General features: G+C 58.5%; 7 protein-coding genes across 7 annotated transcripts; 2 read left to right on the top strand and 5 right to left on the bottom strand.

The window, feature by feature from the left end:
* Window positions 1–320: 320 nt before the first annotated feature.
* PHYSODRAFT_253953 (hypothetical protein) lies at window positions 321–892 on the bottom strand (the record flags this gene model as incomplete). The annotated part of the gene is made up of 2 exons (XM_009538961.1): window positions 321–482; window positions 563–892. 2 exons carry the CDS (start codon window positions 890–892, stop codon window positions 321–323), a joined length of 492 nt encoding a protein of 163 aa, XP_009537256.1.
* Window positions 893–1,417: 525 nt separating this feature from the next.
* PHYSODRAFT_356052 (proline-rich protein) lies at window positions 1,418–2,261 on the bottom strand. The gene has a single exon (XM_009538960.1). It carries the CDS (start codon window positions 2,192–2,194, stop codon window positions 1,529–1,531), a length of 666 nt encoding a protein of 221 aa, XP_009537255.1. The 5' UTR covers window positions 2,195–2,261; the 3' UTR covers window positions 1,418–1,528.
* Window positions 2,262–2,541: 280 nt separating this feature from the next.
* Window positions 2,542–3,355, top strand: PHYSODRAFT_356051 (hypothetical protein). Its single transcript, XM_009538959.1, has one exon. It carries the CDS (start codon window positions 2,563–2,565, stop codon window positions 3,253–3,255), a length of 693 nt encoding a protein of 230 aa, XP_009537254.1. The 5' UTR covers window positions 2,542–2,562; the 3' UTR covers window positions 3,256–3,355.
* A 243-nt stretch (window positions 3,356–3,598) lies between these two features.
* PHYSODRAFT_376239 (hypothetical protein) lies at window positions 3,599–4,648 on the bottom strand (the record flags this gene model as incomplete). Its single annotated transcript, XM_009538958.1, has 1 exon — window positions 3,599–4,648. A coding segment is annotated over one exon (1,050 nt), but the record flags the coding sequence as incomplete, so codon positions are not given.
* Window positions 4,649–6,248: 1,600 nt separating this feature from the next.
* On the bottom strand, window positions 6,249–14,030 carry PHYSODRAFT_528832 (hypothetical protein; the record flags this gene model as incomplete). Its single annotated transcript, XM_009538957.1, has 2 exons — window positions 6,249–8,561; window positions 8,904–14,030. The coding sequence occupies 2 exons, from the start codon at window positions 14,028–14,030 to the stop codon at window positions 6,249–6,251; spliced, it is 7,440 nt and encodes a 2,479-aa protein (XP_009537252.1).
* An 867-nt stretch (window positions 14,031–14,897) lies between these two features.
* PHYSODRAFT_288935 (hypothetical protein) lies at window positions 14,898–15,696 on the bottom strand. Its single transcript, XM_009538956.1, has one exon. It carries the CDS (start codon window positions 15,653–15,655, stop codon window positions 14,981–14,983), a length of 675 nt encoding a protein of 224 aa, XP_009537251.1. The 5' UTR covers window positions 15,656–15,696; the 3' UTR covers window positions 14,898–14,980.
* A 166-nt stretch (window positions 15,697–15,862) lies between these two features.
* PHYSODRAFT_565547 (hypothetical protein) lies at window positions 15,863–16,796 on the top strand (the record flags this gene model as incomplete). The annotated part of the gene is made up of 1 exon (XM_009538955.1): window positions 15,863–16,796. One exon carries the CDS (start codon window positions 15,863–15,865, stop codon window positions 16,667–16,669), a length of 807 nt encoding a protein of 268 aa, XP_009537250.1. The 3' UTR covers window positions 16,670–16,796.
* Window positions 16,797–16,948: the final 152 nt, after the last annotated feature.

Below are 16,948 nucleotides of genomic sequence, written 5' to 3'. Positions count from 1 at the left end.
TGCCTGGGGTCACTGCTGCCACTTTGCGTGCATTTGTAGCCAACTCTGCACCCCCGCGATGCATGGCTCATGCCACAATCATGCAGTCGCTATGAAAGTACCTGTAGTGAGGTTTTTATCGGACACTGCATTCCCCGTATTATAAGGCTAAGCATAATACATGCAATCCTACTTGCTTCATTTGATTGCATTCTTACTATGATCACTTACTTCGTACGTCGATACTCTTCTTGCGCTACACACAACATTTGGCTACGTGACTGCCGATACTTGAACACTTCATCTGCTGCAGCACGGCGTGTCGTTTTAACCATCATTTTCTACTGGTTCTTCGTTGTTTTGGTCGCCGGTGTCGCCGTTGGTGTCACCTTAGGCGTGGCCGTAGGTTTCGGTGGTACGCTCGAGTTGGTAGGCCTCGGAGGGGGCAACGCCGTGGCGTTCGTCGGCTTGGGTGGAGGGGGAAGTGCAGTGCCGTTCGTTGGCTTCGGAGGGGGGAGTGCCGTGGCGTTCGTGGGCTTGGGGGGGGGGGCGCAGCCTTTGATGATGTTGGCTTCGGAGCTACCGTTGGCGAAGGTTCCGGAGTCGTCGCTAGACGCCGAGTGTCAACCGGGTCAGTCGCAGAGTCTTGCTCAAACTCCTCGTCTGAGTCGTCATGGCTGTCGAGGATCACGTCACTGCTGTCGTCGTCGTCCTCGGAGTCAAGATACAAAGAAGCAGACTCAGTGTCGTCGCTTTCGTCGGGGCCGCGGAGGGATGTCGTCACGCCTTCCTTGGGTGCCGGAGCAGAGTAGGTTCCGTCTACTACTTGGGCCGATGCCGTCGATGTTCTCGAGGTCGATACGAGGACTGCGACGCAGACTGCGCTGGCGAGCAGGTGGTGCAGGAGCTTCATTCTGCTTGGTGCTCGAGGCACAAAGGCCTTGAGGCTTGCTTGGTTGCTTGGGTGCTTTGTTCTTGGTAGGCGGCGACTACTGTGGTTCAATCGTGGCAAATACTGAACACGAGAACCTTCGTCCTCAGGCCGATAAATGTGGAGGTGATTGATTGGCTTTATACCAAATAAGCCTTCGAAGGCCGCACAGTTGTTGTCGTCCTCGATGTTCACATGGACTGTATGGTGGTGCTACCCCGCCTCCCCCCCCCCCCCCCCCGCCTCCATCAATATTTAAATAGGGTTTTGAACTAGCAGGTCGCGACAACGCGGCAAATACTGCGAAGATAGCACGCTGGAGAGAAGAACCGAGCGAGCAATAGAGAAATGAGTAAATCGGATATGTGCCGCTTAAGTCCTTTACTTCCTGCAGTGAGTCAAATTGGCACTTCAGACCTCTGACACCGTCAGGTCGAGGTCGGTGTTTCAATAAATCTCAAGTACATACAACAAACACAGTAGTCTGCACAATGGGGGACAGTGACTGATACTCACAAATTTGACTTTATATTCACATCAATCAATTCCTCGAATCGCACAGCACTTACAAACTTCAAAACATACAGGTCTATCAACACGAGCACCCCATTCGTACACTTACACAGCGGATGTCGACGTGGCCGCATCCGAAGTGGTCGTGGCCGTCGCATCCGACGCGGTCATATCGGAGGAAGGATTTGAGGTCGCCGCATCTGCTGCATACGGCGTCACTGTCGGCGTGGTCGTCGGTGTTGGGGTGGGGGTGGCAGTTGGCGTTGGTGTCGGCGTGGGAGCCGGCTTCTTCGTTTTCGGGTGCTCCGGTGCCTTCACAGGCTTCGTCGCTTCCGGTGTCTTGGACGGTGCGGGAGGTTTGGTAGGCGTTGCAGGCTTGGGTGTAGTGGCAGGCTTAGGCGGCGATGCCTTCGTGGTCTTCGACGGGGTCATCGTCGATCCCTTCAGCCGGCGGTACGGGTTTGGCGTGTCTTCCTCGGAATCCAACTCGGGATCAAGGAGCTCGCTGCTGTCGTCGTCGTCGTCCGCCTCAAGATCAAAAGCGGTCTCGCTGCTGTCCTCGTCATCTTCTTCTTCAAGTCCCGCGGCGGACTCGCTGCTGTCGTTGTCATCTTCGTCGGGGCCTCGAAGCAGTCTCGACACGCCTACGTCGGTTGCCGGAGAGGCGAAGGTTCCTTCTGCGACGTGTGCAGCCGCCGAAGGTGTTGCCGAAGTCGCGGCGAGGACAGACACGCACGCAGCGCTGACAAGGAGGTGGTGTAGGAGCTTCATGGTGCTCGGGGAGCGCTTGGAGGCACGGAGGCCGTTGGGCTTGCTCGGGTTGCTTGCTTGGTTCTTGGCTTTTTCGATTGTGATAATAAACGGCGGTCCGCTACCGGTCGACAGGGTATTCTTCTACCACTTGGCATGCAGCAACCAGCTCTACGGAGTACGTCCTCCGCTCCTGACCGAGGGGCGATCAGGCAACGAAGCTATTCAAGCAGCAATGTCAAGGCAACTTCAACCTAGAAGTGGTCCACTCCAGCCCGTACTTAACCGAACCATTCTGGTGGTCTCCTATCGTACTTAGCCGAAGGTCGCGAGATTTTGCGGCCCTGAATCGCTCTACCCGCTCGCAGTCTCAAGAAGGAAGGAATCCCATGGCGGTTCGTGCTACTGGTCGCCAGGCCGCGCTCGTGGGCGGACGCCTCGTGGCGCGCGCTGCCGCCCCCTCGACGCTGGCCAAGGCCTCGCAGACGCAGACGCGCTCGTTCTACACCATCTTCGAGAAGTACATGGAGGCCAACAAGCGCTACGGCTGGAAGGGCACGCTCTGGAAGCTCTACAACCCGGGCGACGTCAAGTTCGGCCGCTTCGTGGGCGAGGACGAGAACGGCTTCAAGTACTACGAGGACCCGACGGAGCTCTACGGCCAGCACCGCTGGACCGAGTACAAGGTGGACTCGTGGGAGGAGGTGGAGGGCACGCTCATCCCGCCGCAATGGCACCTCTGGATGCACCACCTGACGGACTCGCTGCCCGGCCAGGGCGGCCAGGACCCGGCCAACTGGGAGAAGAAGGAGACGGTGGCCCACTCGGACGCGCCCTACGTCAACCACCTCGGCGAGCACGTGCCGTACTACCCCAACAAGACGCTCTACCGCTCGCGCGGCTACAACATCGGCAGCCTGGCCACGGACGTGGACGAACCGGACCAGTACTACCTGCAGCCGGGCCACCTGCGCCGCTCGCGCAAGCGCAACCCGCACTACTTCGCCGACGTCGACTACAACAACCCGGAGAACTCGGACGAGAGCCGCGCCGACTCGCTGCGTCCCGCCGACATCAACTAAGTTGGAGGAAGAATAGGAAGGGCAGATATTCTGCCTGCCATTCTACCCAAGTGTTGATGCAATGAAGTAAGCGACGGGAATGAAACAAATGATGAAAAACAAACGGAGAAGGAGTTGCTCGTTGAGCCTGTGGGTGCTGGTCGTGGCTTTACAAACGTCAATAACGCAAGCTGTCGCTTCATTTATTACGCGTCGGCAGTCTCCTTGCTGTCCTTCCTTCACCCCGCAGGTAGACCGCCGTTCATTCCTCCAAAATCATTAACTAAGTAGTCCCGAGCAGTAGCTGCGCCCACCACACGTAGCGCCCCAGCTTCCTGCTAAATAATACACCCTTCTTCGACTAGATGGCGATCTCACTGCAGCCGTCCTTGGCCTCCAGGTTGAGCGCGATGAGCGAGCCCGGGCGCGCGTTGTTGCTGTCCGACGAGCGGTCGGACGACAGGTCGTCGCCGTAGTCGCTGTCCTCGGCGCTCGAGAGCTGCTGCAGCAGCGGCATGGACGACACGTACGCCGAGCTGCGCGCGGACGTGGCCACGCTGTCTCTGGTTGAAGTGGACGAGACCGACGACTCGGACAGGAACGACGCCGTCGACATCTCGCGCGGGTCCTCGGAGCTGCGGTACGACGCGGCCATCTTCTCGCCTGCCAGGTTCGGGATCGTGTCGTACACGGATCCTGTCCGCTTGCCGCGGCCCACGGGCGAGTCGGGGCCCATGCTCACCTCGGACGCGCGCACGTCGCTAGGCGCGCGCGCCTGCATCTTGGATGATCCGGGCGCCGCGCGAGTCGGCAGAGGCGCCAGGAAGCTCTGGTTGTCTGCTGCTGTGTCGGGCCCCATGCTAATATTCATGTTGGAACTCTGTCTGAAGTCGGCGTGCATCACCTGAGGCGCCTGATCGTGGGCGTTCATGTCGACCTTGGGCTGAGCGTTCGTGGTCGTGGCCAGCTCCGCGTACTCGTCCGGGGCCGAGAGTTTGCGGCCTCCGGGCGCGCGCTTGGGGGTGGCGCCTCCGCGTCCGCTTGCTGTGCTGCCGTTGCCGATCAGTCCCGTGAGGTGGAGCGTGTTGCTGCTCTTGGCGTTGGCGTTGGCCCCGCCCTCCTCCGACTCGCGGTACTGGTACGAGTAGCTGGCCATTTTGCGGCTGCTGAACGTGGGGCTCACGCCGCCCTGCGTGTTGAAGACGCTGCTGTCCGTGGAGCTGGCGACGCTGGCGCTGTACTGGTTGCTGGCGGCGCTCGAGCGCGACGACGCGTAGCTCATGTCGAGCCCCTTGCTGAAGCCCAGCTGGTTGGGCGCCAGCTCGATGGACATCTCGGGCATGCCGAGCTCGTGCTCCTGCTTGAAGCCTCGGTCCGCGGGCACCGTGAGGCACGTGGCGCCCGCCGGAGGGGACCACGTCGACTCGTCCAGCTTCTGCGAGCGCTTCTTCCTCCTCGAGCGCAGGAACAGCAACGTGGCGACGACGAGCGCGAGCACGCCGACGGCGATGCCGATGGAGAGCGCGGCGCCGTTGCCGCCGCCATCTCCATCGCTGGTGGCGCTTGCCGCGCCGCTTGTGTTCGTCTCCGAGGCGCCAGAGTTCTGCGACTCGGTGGTCGGCGTCTCGGTGGCCTTCGTCTCGGTAGAAGGCGTCTCCGTGAAGGGGGTCGAGGCCTGCGCGTCGTTAGAGGAAGAGGAGGACGCGCTGCGAGACGCCGAGGCCGACGCGGATGCAGACGCGGACGAGGTGGCGGAGGACGGGGCCGACGTCGCCGAGTCCGTCGAGTCGTTAGTAGTCGTCGAGGTCGACGTTGAGGGGGAGCTGGTGGTCGACGTGACGGAGTTGAGCAGGCTGTTGACCAGGTCGTCCGTGGACACCGTGGACACGTCGGCGACGGTCCTCATGGCTGCCTGCTTTCCTTCCTTCCCTGCTTACCTGCTAGGTAGGCGCCCCGTGTGCTCTACGATCGCTGCGCTACGACTAGGTCGACAGATTGGCCTTCCAGCCCTGATCGCCAATGACGCCAAATGGCTCGAGCGAAAGGAGTCAGCGCCCAGACAAGGGGCCTCTACCGGCTCCTTGCCGATCGAGAGGGGGAAAACTCGCGTCGCCACAAGTGGGGGTATACTGGGATCCAGCCTTTTCAGCCGTTATAAAGTCGGACTTTCTTTCGGACATAGCCGAGTGGACGACCGATATAGACAATATAATGGCGACCCTGGTGCAGTGTAGCTGCCAGGTGCAGCCCCCAAACAGGGCTGCAGTCCTATCTACAGAGATCTCCGCGCTTGCTCAACAGCCCCAAGCCCATTGCGCGTGCGTGCAGTCAGTCGGCAATGCATGAAGAGCTTGAGGCCGATCGGACGGACACCTTGCGACTGCGCGACGCGGGGCGGCTGGCAAAACGACAGCGCCCAGCGAGTGGGAAGGAAGGAGCGCTTCGAACACACATGGCGTTAGCGCCGCGTCTGGCCACAAATCAGCGCCGGGGCGAGGCGGGATCAGCTCTGTGGTGCCGTGACCATGCGCCCGAGCGAGCGCGGTCGACAAGCCCAGAAACAGTCACTCGTCCGTCCTGAGTCATGACTCGGTTGACAATTTGCGGTGCGGCGTGACGAACTCCGGGGGCACCTGGCGGTGCTCGAGGCGGGGCCCTAGGTGCCGAATATCCATCGTCCGGCGTCCGGTAAACCAAAGGCTTTGCATGCACGTAGTAGAGCGGTCATCTCAGTGCCGGTAGAATCTGCGTCAGTGCAAAGGCTGTCCGCCCACTTCAACGTCGACCAGCGGCATTACTTGAGCAGGTGGGTTCTCCATGGCCCCATGTGCAGGTGGTGTGGGCTAACTTACTCGCACATGTGGACGGACGAGCTCCATGGTCTACTTTGCTCACTGCACGTCCACAGCGTTGCTAAGCAATGGCGATTATATTTAACGTTTGATAAATTGGAGACGATGGCCATCGTCCTCTGTGTAGTAAGGTAGATAAGTAGGTAGGTAGGATACGAGCTCTCAGATCGCCCGGAAGTCCTTGAACTTGTTCTCGATGTCCTCCTTGAGCTCCGGGTCCACGGCGTTGCGCACGCCGATGAGCGCCTTTGCCACGGCCTCGGAGGCGCCGATCATGGGGCGCAGCACCGCCACGGGCACCGCGCGGATGACCGAGCGCACGTAGCCCTGCGAGCCCGTCTTCTTGTACTCGACGAGCGGCACGGCCACGATGGTCTTGGCGGCCACGTGCAGCTCGCGCGCCAGCGAGTCGTACGCCTGGCCGAAGCCCTCCGCGGCGCTCGCCGGTTGCTGCGCCAGGTACTGGCGCCCACCGATGCCTCCGCCCGCGTCCTGAGCGTTGCGGATGCCGCCGCCTCCCATGCGCCGCGAGTTGCGCGCGATGCGACTGCCAGCCTGGCGGTACTTGAGCTGCTTGCGGCGCAGCGCGGACGACGACGACACCACGTCGTCTGCGTGCTCCAGCAGCGCCTGCGTGCCCTGGGCCACCTTGGAAGCCGTGTTCAGCGTCTCGATCGTCACCGACTTGAGGAAGCTCGACGCACCCTTCTTGATACCACGCACAAGTCTCCTGTCCCGACCGTAGTGCTCCATCGGAAGCAGGATCAAGTCGGCAGCACCAGCGCCAATGTTCACGAACGGGCGCAGAGGCGGCATGGATACACTCGCCACGCACTTGTGGATCTGATGCCGCGAAATGTCCTGCACCCACGACACGAGAACGTTCTCACCCAAGGCAGCCCACCCATCCAGCCCGCTCATCTGCACGCGACGAAGCACCAGCTCCATTCCCTCGAGCACGAACAGGTTGATCACCTCCAGGTAGTCACCGGCACGCAGCGCAGCGTAGTCGACGTGGTTAGGTCGGTAGTCGATCTTGATCTTGCACGGCTTGATGTCGATGCTCTGGAAGAACCACGCATTGAGACTTGCAGCTGGAGCACTGTCCCCGAGCGGCTTCATCTCCATTCCGCCCTCGTGCATCGTTATCTCCACTTCATCGTCCGTGTCATCCGGGATCGGGCCGACCTGCCGCCGTGCTGGGCGCTTCTTCGGCGCTGGTGCCTCCTCGACAGGGACGAACTGCCGCAAGAACTTGACAACCTCCTGGTCCAAGTTGATGCGCAGGGGTAATATCCGAGCCTTTAGCCGGTGCTCCTCGCACAAATTGGGTCCGGGCCGCACCGTTATCAACTGCAGCCGGACCATGGAGCTTCCGCTTTCGCGTGGATGAGTCGCCTCCGACTTCCAGTAGCACACGATCTTGCGGATCTGCGATGTCGAAATGTAGTCTAGTAGCTCCACATCGCCCAGCGCAAGCACCGTGTGGGACGCCAGCGATTGCGTCTCAGCCTCGTTAAACATGTCCAAGCGCAGCTGAATCCGAGTAACCACCAACTCGAGCATTTCCTCCGTCTTCCGTCCACTTTTCTTCAAGGAGCGCTTCCGAGAAGCAGGCAGGCTGTCACTTGACGCGGCCCGCGTTGTCCTTGTTGCTGGGTCACGCTTCATGAAGGAAGTGGTGGGTGCACTCTTCGCACTGGTAAAAAGAGACGAGCTGCTATCGTTTCCAAACAGGTCGCCTCCATCCGACGGAACGTAGTTATCCAGAAGGGCATCCAACAGTTTTTCCTTCTTGGCAGTGGCACTGTCCGGCTGCTGCTTCCCTTGCGCACTCTCGTCCTTCGGATGGTGAAGCCTTACAGCTTCACTTGCATCACGCGTCCAGTCGCACCCACCGAAGAAGCGCATGCAAATGTTAAAGTTACGCAGAAGCACGTGCTGCACAACGATCGGTGCGGTCGCATCCACTTTGCGTACTGCGTTTTCCCTCGCGATAGATCGAATGGCATCTTTGCATTCCTTTTCACCGAACGAGAGCGATGTCGCCGAGCCACCGATCGGGATCTCGACATGGTGAGGGTAAATCCGCGACGGCGGGCCAGTCATTGGAGGGCCACCGTCATCGGACCTCTGGTCATCGTAGAACCATCGCGCCGTTGGCTGGTCGGGCGGAGAGACCGTTGGCACCCCAAACGATGACGAGGGAGCACCCGGGTGACTGCTAGCCGAGGAAAAGGACGCTTGTCGAGTCGGAATCGCACGCGGGGACGACGACACGGAAGGATTTCGTCGCAATTGCTGGTACACTTGCTGCCTCTGGTCTACGTCGCTGGTATCGTCGTCGTCGTCGTCGTCGTCGTCGTCGTCCACCTCATCGACATCACGGCCACTGTTGGATTCCAAGTCCAGCAACTGGTTGAAGCGCGACTGAAGATCGTTGTCAAGAGCAAAGTCCAGCTCGACCTCCATGCCCTCGTCCTCGCCAGCGTCAATAATTGACATGGACATCGCATTTGGAAACATATCGTTGCCGTTAGCATCACCTGCTGCTTCCACGCCTGCCTCACTCGAAGGCATATGCGTCACGCTCCTGTCCTCCAAAAAGTCCATTCGGTGCGAAAATGATGATGCCGTCTCCTCGGTTTGGAGGTCGCTCAGCTCTACTTCATCTGGTCGGTTTTGCATGCCCCACCAATTCTTCGATGCAGCAGGGAACGCCCCCATGGGGAAATGGTTTGCGTCGAAGTCATCCTCTTCGTCTTCGTCCTCAACGTCGCTGCTGTTGTAGTTTGCATCCACCCGCGCCGGACTAACTGGTGCAATCGTGGTTTGAGCAGACGAAGGAACTGGTGCCTTCTCTTCAACAGGCTCAAACAAGGGGAAATCTTCGCCAGACGCTTCACTGAAGGCCGCGCCTTCTCCTTCGCCTGTGTCGCTCATGGTTCCATCCGGTGCAAGCCACCGTGCTGCTTGCTCGTTGTAAAGCACTGCTGCTTTCTCGGGAGAAGATCCCATTCGTAGGGACCCGGTCGGAGACTCTGCTGCACCAGATGAAAACCAGGGGTCTTGAGAAGCCACGGCTGCATGAGTTTGGTCGTGGTCTGTCGCGGGCTCCATCAGGAACGCTCCAGCAGATTCATCTGCCTCCCCATCAAAGGACCGCGTATCCGAGTAATAGTCTTCAATCACCAGCTCATTAATACGCACAGGTTTAGCAGATTTCCGCCGTTCTTCTTGCTGATACCGCCGTCGCAATTCCGACGCTGAGAGTTGGTCGTCGTGCTCAAGTCCATAGACAATGCGGTCCTTCTCCTTTTGAATCGAATCCAACCGCGTGCGCAGCAACCGGGCTTCCGTATCGGTGGCAACAGTTTTCCCGGGGAAAATCTTCTTCCCACCACCAAAAGCGTCCTCATCGATCTGTTCAAGGATGTTTATGAAACCTCGACCGGACCCCCCTCCAACGTCACTGTCGCCTATGGAAAGCCGCTCGCTTCGGACACTGCTCGTGCTAGAGAAATCACCTGCTCCTTGCACACTTGGCTGTTCAGAAGATGCTATACCAATAGATCGCATGGCACTGGCGGGAGCCGGGCTCAAATTCGTGACAACAGAAACACTGGATGGATCATTCACTCCATCCAACCCAACATACGCAGTGGTGTCGCGCGGTTCCTGTTCGATGGCAAGCTGGTCTGTCCACACCGACAACAACTCAATCAAGGTGTTGAAGGAATCAAAGCACGCATAAATGTTGGCCGTGCCCAGATTCAATTCCACTGACAGCTCTGGTGACGCTGACGAAGCTGACGCCTTTTCTTCGAGCTGGCCACGCGATGAAGATGCCACCTCAAGTGCTGACGGTGGCACCTGCACACGCAGGAAAACATCCACAAAATCCATCGTGACAATTTGCAGGAAGCCAAACTTCTCCAAGAACGTCAGCAGCGACGGATATTCCGCGTCGAGACTGCCACCGCCCCCTCGTCCAGCATACGTATCCGCAAATTGAAGCACCTTCTTTTTCGATGTATTGGAGTTGCCACGAAGGAAGAGCTCGTTGCCTAACAGAACCTCATCGATCTCTTCGTAGCCAGCGCGCGACTGCGTCAAAAAGAGCTCCAAGTCGCCCATCGAAATTTTGTATCCCTGCATGACGGCACCCGTGACCACATTCGAGGACACATTGACCTTGCCAAGCACGAGAATCACGCGTGATGTCAGCGTCAACGGCGCATAATCCACGAGCACGTCGTAGAAGTTGACAAATAGCTTTGTGAACACAGTCTTCGGTGCAGTAGCCAGCGGCACGGCATCGTAGTCGCCTCCACCCTTGATTCTGTTGAAAACCTGTGTACTTTCCTCATCGGACATGCCCGCCGAGTCGAGTGGGATAATCGGGACGGGATATTCCATCAGCACCATATCCAGCATTTGAAATAGCCATTTCGACCGAACGTCATACCGCAGACTGAGGTGCGAAAGATGGAGCTCCACTTTCATTTCGCGCATCTCGTTCGTCTGATCAGCAATATCAACACCCATGAAAAAGATCGGAGCGTTCGACACGCCGAAAGGTGTTCTGTAGATGATGGGCACAACAGCGTTAGTGCGACCATCTTCTTCCAGCAACGTCATGTTTTGGGCTAGCACGTGAACACGTGACACCAACTGCCCCATCCACTGAGAAACCTGGAAGATCTTCAGAGTCTGAAACGCGAAATGATACGTGAACAGAACTTTTTCCAACTCGGGCTGTTCTGGTGTCTTATCTTCGATTCCGTACACGTCAGCAACAGCCGCAGCCGTTGGAGCCGACGGCACTGCAGGCAACGAAACATAGTCGCAAATACGAACGGTACCTTCACCCAATGTGAGGTTCAAGCTCATGTAGCTGGGCATCAATCGTTTTCGAAGCGCAGCTGCAGCGAGCATCTGGTTGTAGCTGTCGACATCGATAGGATTGATCATCAAAAGCGCGTCAAAGAGCACCATCAATCGATCCAACGACGACTTAAATAAAACTGCGTTGGCACGGGGAAGACCAATTTCAACCGAATACAGCGAGGCCGCTGATGCCGCGCTCTCGTACGACTCGGTGCGCCCCAACGCATCCAGATTCCAGCCGTTCAACCCCACCCTACCACCATCATTGTCCTCACCACTAACATCGTCGGGTGAGCTCCCAACGGACGCCCCATCGGGGCTTTGGCTAGCATCTTGAGATAGATTCTGCTTGCTCGCAATAGCATTTTTCATCTCTTCCCGTGAAGGAGTTTGAAGGCGTAAACGAAGTGTGCACACCTCTGCAGAGCGCTCGTCACTGCATGCAGTAATGAGAACAGCCTTTTCCAAGCGCGAGTTTCGCTGGTTGCCATTTTCTGGAGTCAGCAGTGACACTTTTGCATTGTCGAACGAGGCATCAAATTCTGCGAACCACGGCAACGAGACCCCCTTCCTGTACTGAGGAGGCATTGGCGCGCCTGCTTCGGCAGCTTCGTCACCATCGCCATCGGGGCGCGGGGAATATGACACCACTTTCACGCCCTCTACAGTCAGCAAGAGTCTATCTTCACACAAACCCCGCTTCGACGACGGGCCGAAGCGAATCAGATCGCTGTTAACCATCGGAAACCGTAATGTCACCTGTACGCACTCCGTTGCCATGTCAAATGTTTTCCCAAACTCCTGAGCATCGGTCGCTGCAGCCGATTTCGATCCCGCCTTCGATTTTGCTGCTGGGTCTTCTTCCAACAGAGCTAAAAGGCGATGCGCCCTATCCAGCAAGTACATATCCCATTCGACGAGAACAGGTTGGACGTTCACTCGTACCCCAAGCGAAGAGATTGCTGCTGGGGTGCCGTCCTCCGGTTTAGGTTCGAAATCGATACGTAACTGAGCCGACAGATTTGCTGACAAACTCACTCTTCGGCCTGAAACGGGAGACGTGTCGGCAAATTTCAATACGCACGTAGACAGCATCGCTGCTTCGTCTTCCTCCGCGTCGAGCGACATTCGGGGTAACGTTTTCTCCGTAATCGTAAATTTCCCGATCGTGAACGCAAGCTGCGAGTACTGCGAATACGCCAAGCTTGAGAAAATTATGTCCTTGAACGAGAGCACCAACCGTTCAAGACCGTCTACCGACGGCAGAGGTTTCGTTGGTCTGACAGGGGCGCGGAGAAAACGGCTGTCTGTCATGGAAGCTTCGTCCTCCTGTTCACTCAACAATGAGTCCTCGTCCCCTTCTTCATCTTCTTCATCGTCAGGAAGGTCATCGTACAGAAGAACACACTCGCACTCCAGCAGATGCACTTTCACCCGGGACTGCACACGGCGCGCCGCTCGGTTTTGAGCTGCCGTTGTGGACCAGGACAACTGACTCCGCTTGTCCTCTGACTCATTCTCGTCGAAATCATACCGCGCCGACGCATACATCGATTGGCCCATCATACTTGAGCTCTCAAGCGATGCACCCGGCGCAATGGAGCTGGCCAGTCCCGTTTCACACTCGAAAAATCCGTCATCTTCGTCTTCCAAATCCGATAATCCAATGCTTTCAACACTCTCCGCGGCGGACAATTTCCGACCCTTGATAAATGGACTGTCTGTAGGCATCGTATCCGCTTCAATCGAGTTCTTCCGTCGTTGTGCCTTTTGCAGCTCGTCCTGCGTCTGCCGATACTGCAGCAGCAGCTGCTCAATGCGTTGAAACTCCCTAAACGACAAATTCAGTGCCCCACCGTCTTCATCAGCCTCGCCATCATCACTAGCATTCATCCACGCAGGCCGATCGTCGCAAATAGACTTGAACATCGCCGCCGACGTATAGCGGTCCTCGAAATAATGGGCGTTCAGCTTGGCCGGGTCTGCCGAGAACGCGTCAACGAGCGTCCCCAACTCCGGGAAATACTGTGGCTGCAACACGATCCGAATCGAGTGGAAGAACACATCTGCATCCATCGCGGGCGCCTCTAATGCGTCGTAATGGGATAATTTCACCTGAATGTAGCATTGCTTGTTCGGATCACTCGCCAGGAACGGGTGCAGCACCATGTCGCTGTATTCCGTGCGTCGCCGCTCCGTCCACCGGTCTTCTTCGCCCTTCTCCTCACTGCTCAAGTGCAAGTCCATGCTGATGCCCTTGAACTTGATACCCTTCTGCGAAATACCGAACAACGTACTCGCCGCCATGGACTGCATGCCTCCACCCATTGTCTGGGAGCCGTACATACCTGCCGGGTGGTCCAGACTACTTCGTCCGTAGACGCTCTGCACCTCGGGTGCCGATTCGTCCGTGAACTGCGCCCACTGCAGCTTGCACAGCAGCGCCACATCTCGCCCATTGTGCTGCTCGCCCGTCTCGAGCCTCAGACAGATATTGGACAGCGTAATCTTGATCTTGGACGTGACTTGCTCGATCCAACTGGCCACAAAGTCGAGTCCTTCCTGCGAGATCTCGTCCACGGGCTCGGGCGTCATGGGTTTCTTCTTCTGCTGCTCTTTGGTCTTGCTCTCCCCCTGTCCATCCTCCTCTGTTGTCGTCTCCCCAGTGTCAGCAGCTTCTGCCCCTGTGCAGCTGCTGTGCCTGGACTGCGCCGCCTCGTCCTGGTCCAGCGGCACGAGGATGACCTCGATGTCGTCGATCTCCACGAGGCAGCTCTCGCTCATGATGTTGGCGTACGAGATGGCCACGCGCACGGAGCCCAGGTAGCCCTTCTTGACCCTGAAGGGCAGCCCCTGCGCCTCGCACAGCTCCGCGTTCAGCACGTCGGCGTCCAGCAGCAGGTCGCAGAGCTCCAGGCGCCCCGAGCGCAGGTGCACGTCCAGCTGGTCCAGGTCCAGCTCGTCCGCCGCCAGGAAGCGCCCGATCATGCGCTTGAGCACGAACTTGTAAAGCCGCTTGAGCGCCGGGTCCGTCAGCTGCTTGAAGAACTGCATCGTTCTCCTCCTTCCTTCTTCTTCTTCTCCTTCTTCTTCTTCTCCTTCTTCTTCTTCTTCTTCTTCTTCTTGGTCTGTTCACCGCGGGAATAAAATATCAAATGCTGGGGTGGCTGGTTTTAGGGTACACGAAGCCTGGCTTCAAGGTCAGGATTAGGCCACGAAATAGCGCTAAAAGGGTCGGAAATAGACGCACGTGAGACCAAAGCGGAGGACACTGCGTGCAGCGAGCGCGCTCACCTGGTGGCAGTCGGAGTGGACGCCGCTGACTGGCCGGTCGGGCGCTGGCTGTGGAGAGCGAGGAGGATAGCTAGCTGCGCGCGCTGCGACTTGCCGTCTGCCGCCCCGCGGCCCGTTTCAGGTCTGATTGTTCTCTTTGAAGAAGAGTACGGAGGCGGGCGTTTTGACCAATGGGAGAAGCTTTATGTTGTTTTGGCCAATCGGGGAGGGACTCCGCCTGTACCCATCGCAGGGAACACTGAACCTTAGTCGCCGCAGTGAGGTGAGTGTAGGGCTCTCCATGGCAAATGTTGAAGTTGCCTTGCCCTATGGCACCTCCTCCTCGCTCCCCACAGCCAGCGGAGTTGAGTTGAGTAGAGCTTGCGCTGTGCTAGTGTTAGGGGAGAAGCCTTCCTCGGCTTTGAGTTTGAGTTGGTGCTCAAGGCAGCAAAATTATCAGATCGACTTCAACTTGGAGTGACGGTCTCTGCTAGAACCTGCAGCCAACGTTTTAGCAGAAACCCACGCTATCCCTCACGTCATGGCGTTTGCTCATGCATCACGCTTCAGCTTGAGCGGGGCTACTCGTATGCGGTCGTCGCAGCGAGTACCAACAGATAAATGAAGACGAGGGCCATGGAATTTCTTACGTCAACTGTGGTGTAATTGGTTCAAAACAACTCAACTGGATGAGGCAGCCTTGGGGCTGTCTCCTTCGACGCTTCCCCTCCTTACGAGCTGGCCTTGGTCTTGAGCCCGGAGCTGGCCAGGAACGTGTCCAGCGTGGCGTGCATCTCGTCGTGGAACGGCAGCGTCTTCATGCGCTTCATCCAGGCCGCGAACTTGGGGTACGGGGAGAAGTCGAAGATGCCCATGAGCTCGATCTGCACGAGCTCGCAGTAGGCCGCAAAGTCGGCGACCGTGGGGTGGTTCGACTCGGCCACGAAGTCCTTGACCAGGAACTTCTCCATGAGCTTCGCCAGCTTGGCGAGCAGCGCCGGGGTGTCCTTGACCATCACGGCCTCCTCGGGCGTGGCGACGTTCTGCTTGGTGTGCATGAGCGGCACCAGCACCTTGGACGTGACGTGGCGCGCGTTTGTGTGGTGCCAGTGCAGGTACTGGTTCACCTTGGCGTGCGCCTGCACGTCGGCCGGGTACAGGTCGGTCCAGTTGAACTTCTCGGCCAGGTAGACCAGGATGGCGTTGCCCTCGAAGATCGAGAAGTCCCCGTCCTGCAGCACGGGGATGAGCCCGTTCGGGTTGAGCGCCAGGAACTCGGGCGACGAGAACGTGGGGCTGCCGAAGTCCGTCGCCACGAGCTCGTGCTCCAGGTGCTTGAGGCGCATGACCCACTCGGCCGCGCGGCTCGGCTGGCTGATCAGGTTCGCGTACAGCTTGATGGTCATCCTCACAGAAGAAGTCGCTTGGAGCTTGAGGCCTTGAGGCGCCGATCGGGGAATGGATGATCTTTCTCCGACGAAGGATCGCTCCCACGTTGAAGCCGAGGTGGCTATATTTTCCGTCTAAGTACGAATATCTATGGCATCCACCACCCTCGCCGGCCCCACCTTGAGCTCCTCTTGCGCCGCCGCTGTAGTCGCAGTCGCTTGGTTATGACGCAGCCCGCTGTGCTCACGCAGCAGCACTCGAACGCGTTCTGGTCGGAGCCGCAGAAGGTGCCGCGTCTGGCGGTGCTGCTGCTGAACGCGGCGCACGACTCGTGGCGCGTCACCGCCGGCGGCGTGGGGCTGCACAGCTCGGAGCTCTTCTGGAACCTCTGGAGCCACGCGCAGCTCACGGTGTGCGCGGACGGCGGCGCCAACCGCCTGTACGACCGCGGCGTGGCGCTCGAGGCGCAGCACCTCGTGGCGCCGCACTACATCAAGGGCGACCTGGACTCGCTGCGCGCCGACGTGCGCGAGTACTTCAGCGCCAAGGGGACGCAGGTGCTGCAGGACCCGGACCAGAACACCAACGACCTGGACAAGTGTCTGCAGCTCATCCACCAGCTGCAGGAGGCCGACGACTCGAGCGACCGGTTCTCCGTCATGATCTTCGGCGCCATGGGCGGCCGCTTCGACCAGGAGATGCAGAACGTCAACGCGCTCTTCCGGTGGAAGGACAAGTTCCAGCAGATGGTGATGCTCTCCAGCGAGACCACGGCCAGGCTGCTGGCGCCCAATGTGAGGCACGTGATCTCGCCCAACTTCCACTTCGAGACGCGGACGTGCGGACTGATCCCCGTGGCGGGGGCGTGCAAGGAGGTGACGACGACGGGGCTGAAGTGGAATCTGAGCCCCGGCATGGAGACGGGCTTTGGAGGGCTCATCAGCAGCTCGAACCACGTGGACGACGCTAGCGAGCAGGTAGAGGTCATCGCATCGCACCCGCTCATTTGGACCACGGAGCTGAAGCAGTAAACTCCTTGCTGTTGCCTGTGCATACTCTCGGGTGACGCAGCTCAGTCCGGCAACGTGAAAAAAAATGACACCATAGCCAAGGATGGAAGCGCACTGCTCGAATATAGGCTACCTATAGTATAATGATTTCACGTGGATCCGAGGCACGTGTTGTTCCTCGAGGCGGGAAACCAGCATTCCGACTTCGTTCAGAGGTGGATGGTTGCAGCTTGCTTTGGTCTAATTGCCTCGTTGGTCGAGCAAGGCGCTGCATTCCGCCGTTACTTCCGTTTGAGCAGC

Source organism: Phytophthora sojae, assembly GCF_000149755.1.
Source record: "Phytophthora sojae unplaced genomic scaffold PHYSOscaffold_12, whole genome shotgun sequence".
Classification (NCBI taxonomy): Eukaryota; Oomycota; class Peronosporomycetes; order Peronosporales; family Peronosporaceae; genus Phytophthora; species Phytophthora sojae.
This window is presented reverse-complemented; position numbering and strand designations above follow the sequence as displayed.

Coding starts and splice junctions, on each gene's coding strand:
- PHYSODRAFT_356052 (XM_009538960.1), bottom strand. CDS start 2,194: ATGAAGCTCCTACACCACCTCCTTGTCAGCGCTGCGTGCGTGTCTGTC.
- PHYSODRAFT_356051 (XM_009538959.1), top strand. CDS start 2,563: ATGGCGGTTCGTGCTACTGGTCGCCAGGCCGCGCTCGTGGGCGGACGC.
- PHYSODRAFT_288935 (XM_009538956.1), bottom strand. CDS start 15,655: ATGACCATCAAGCTGTACGCGAACCTGATCAGCCAGCCGAGCCGCGCG.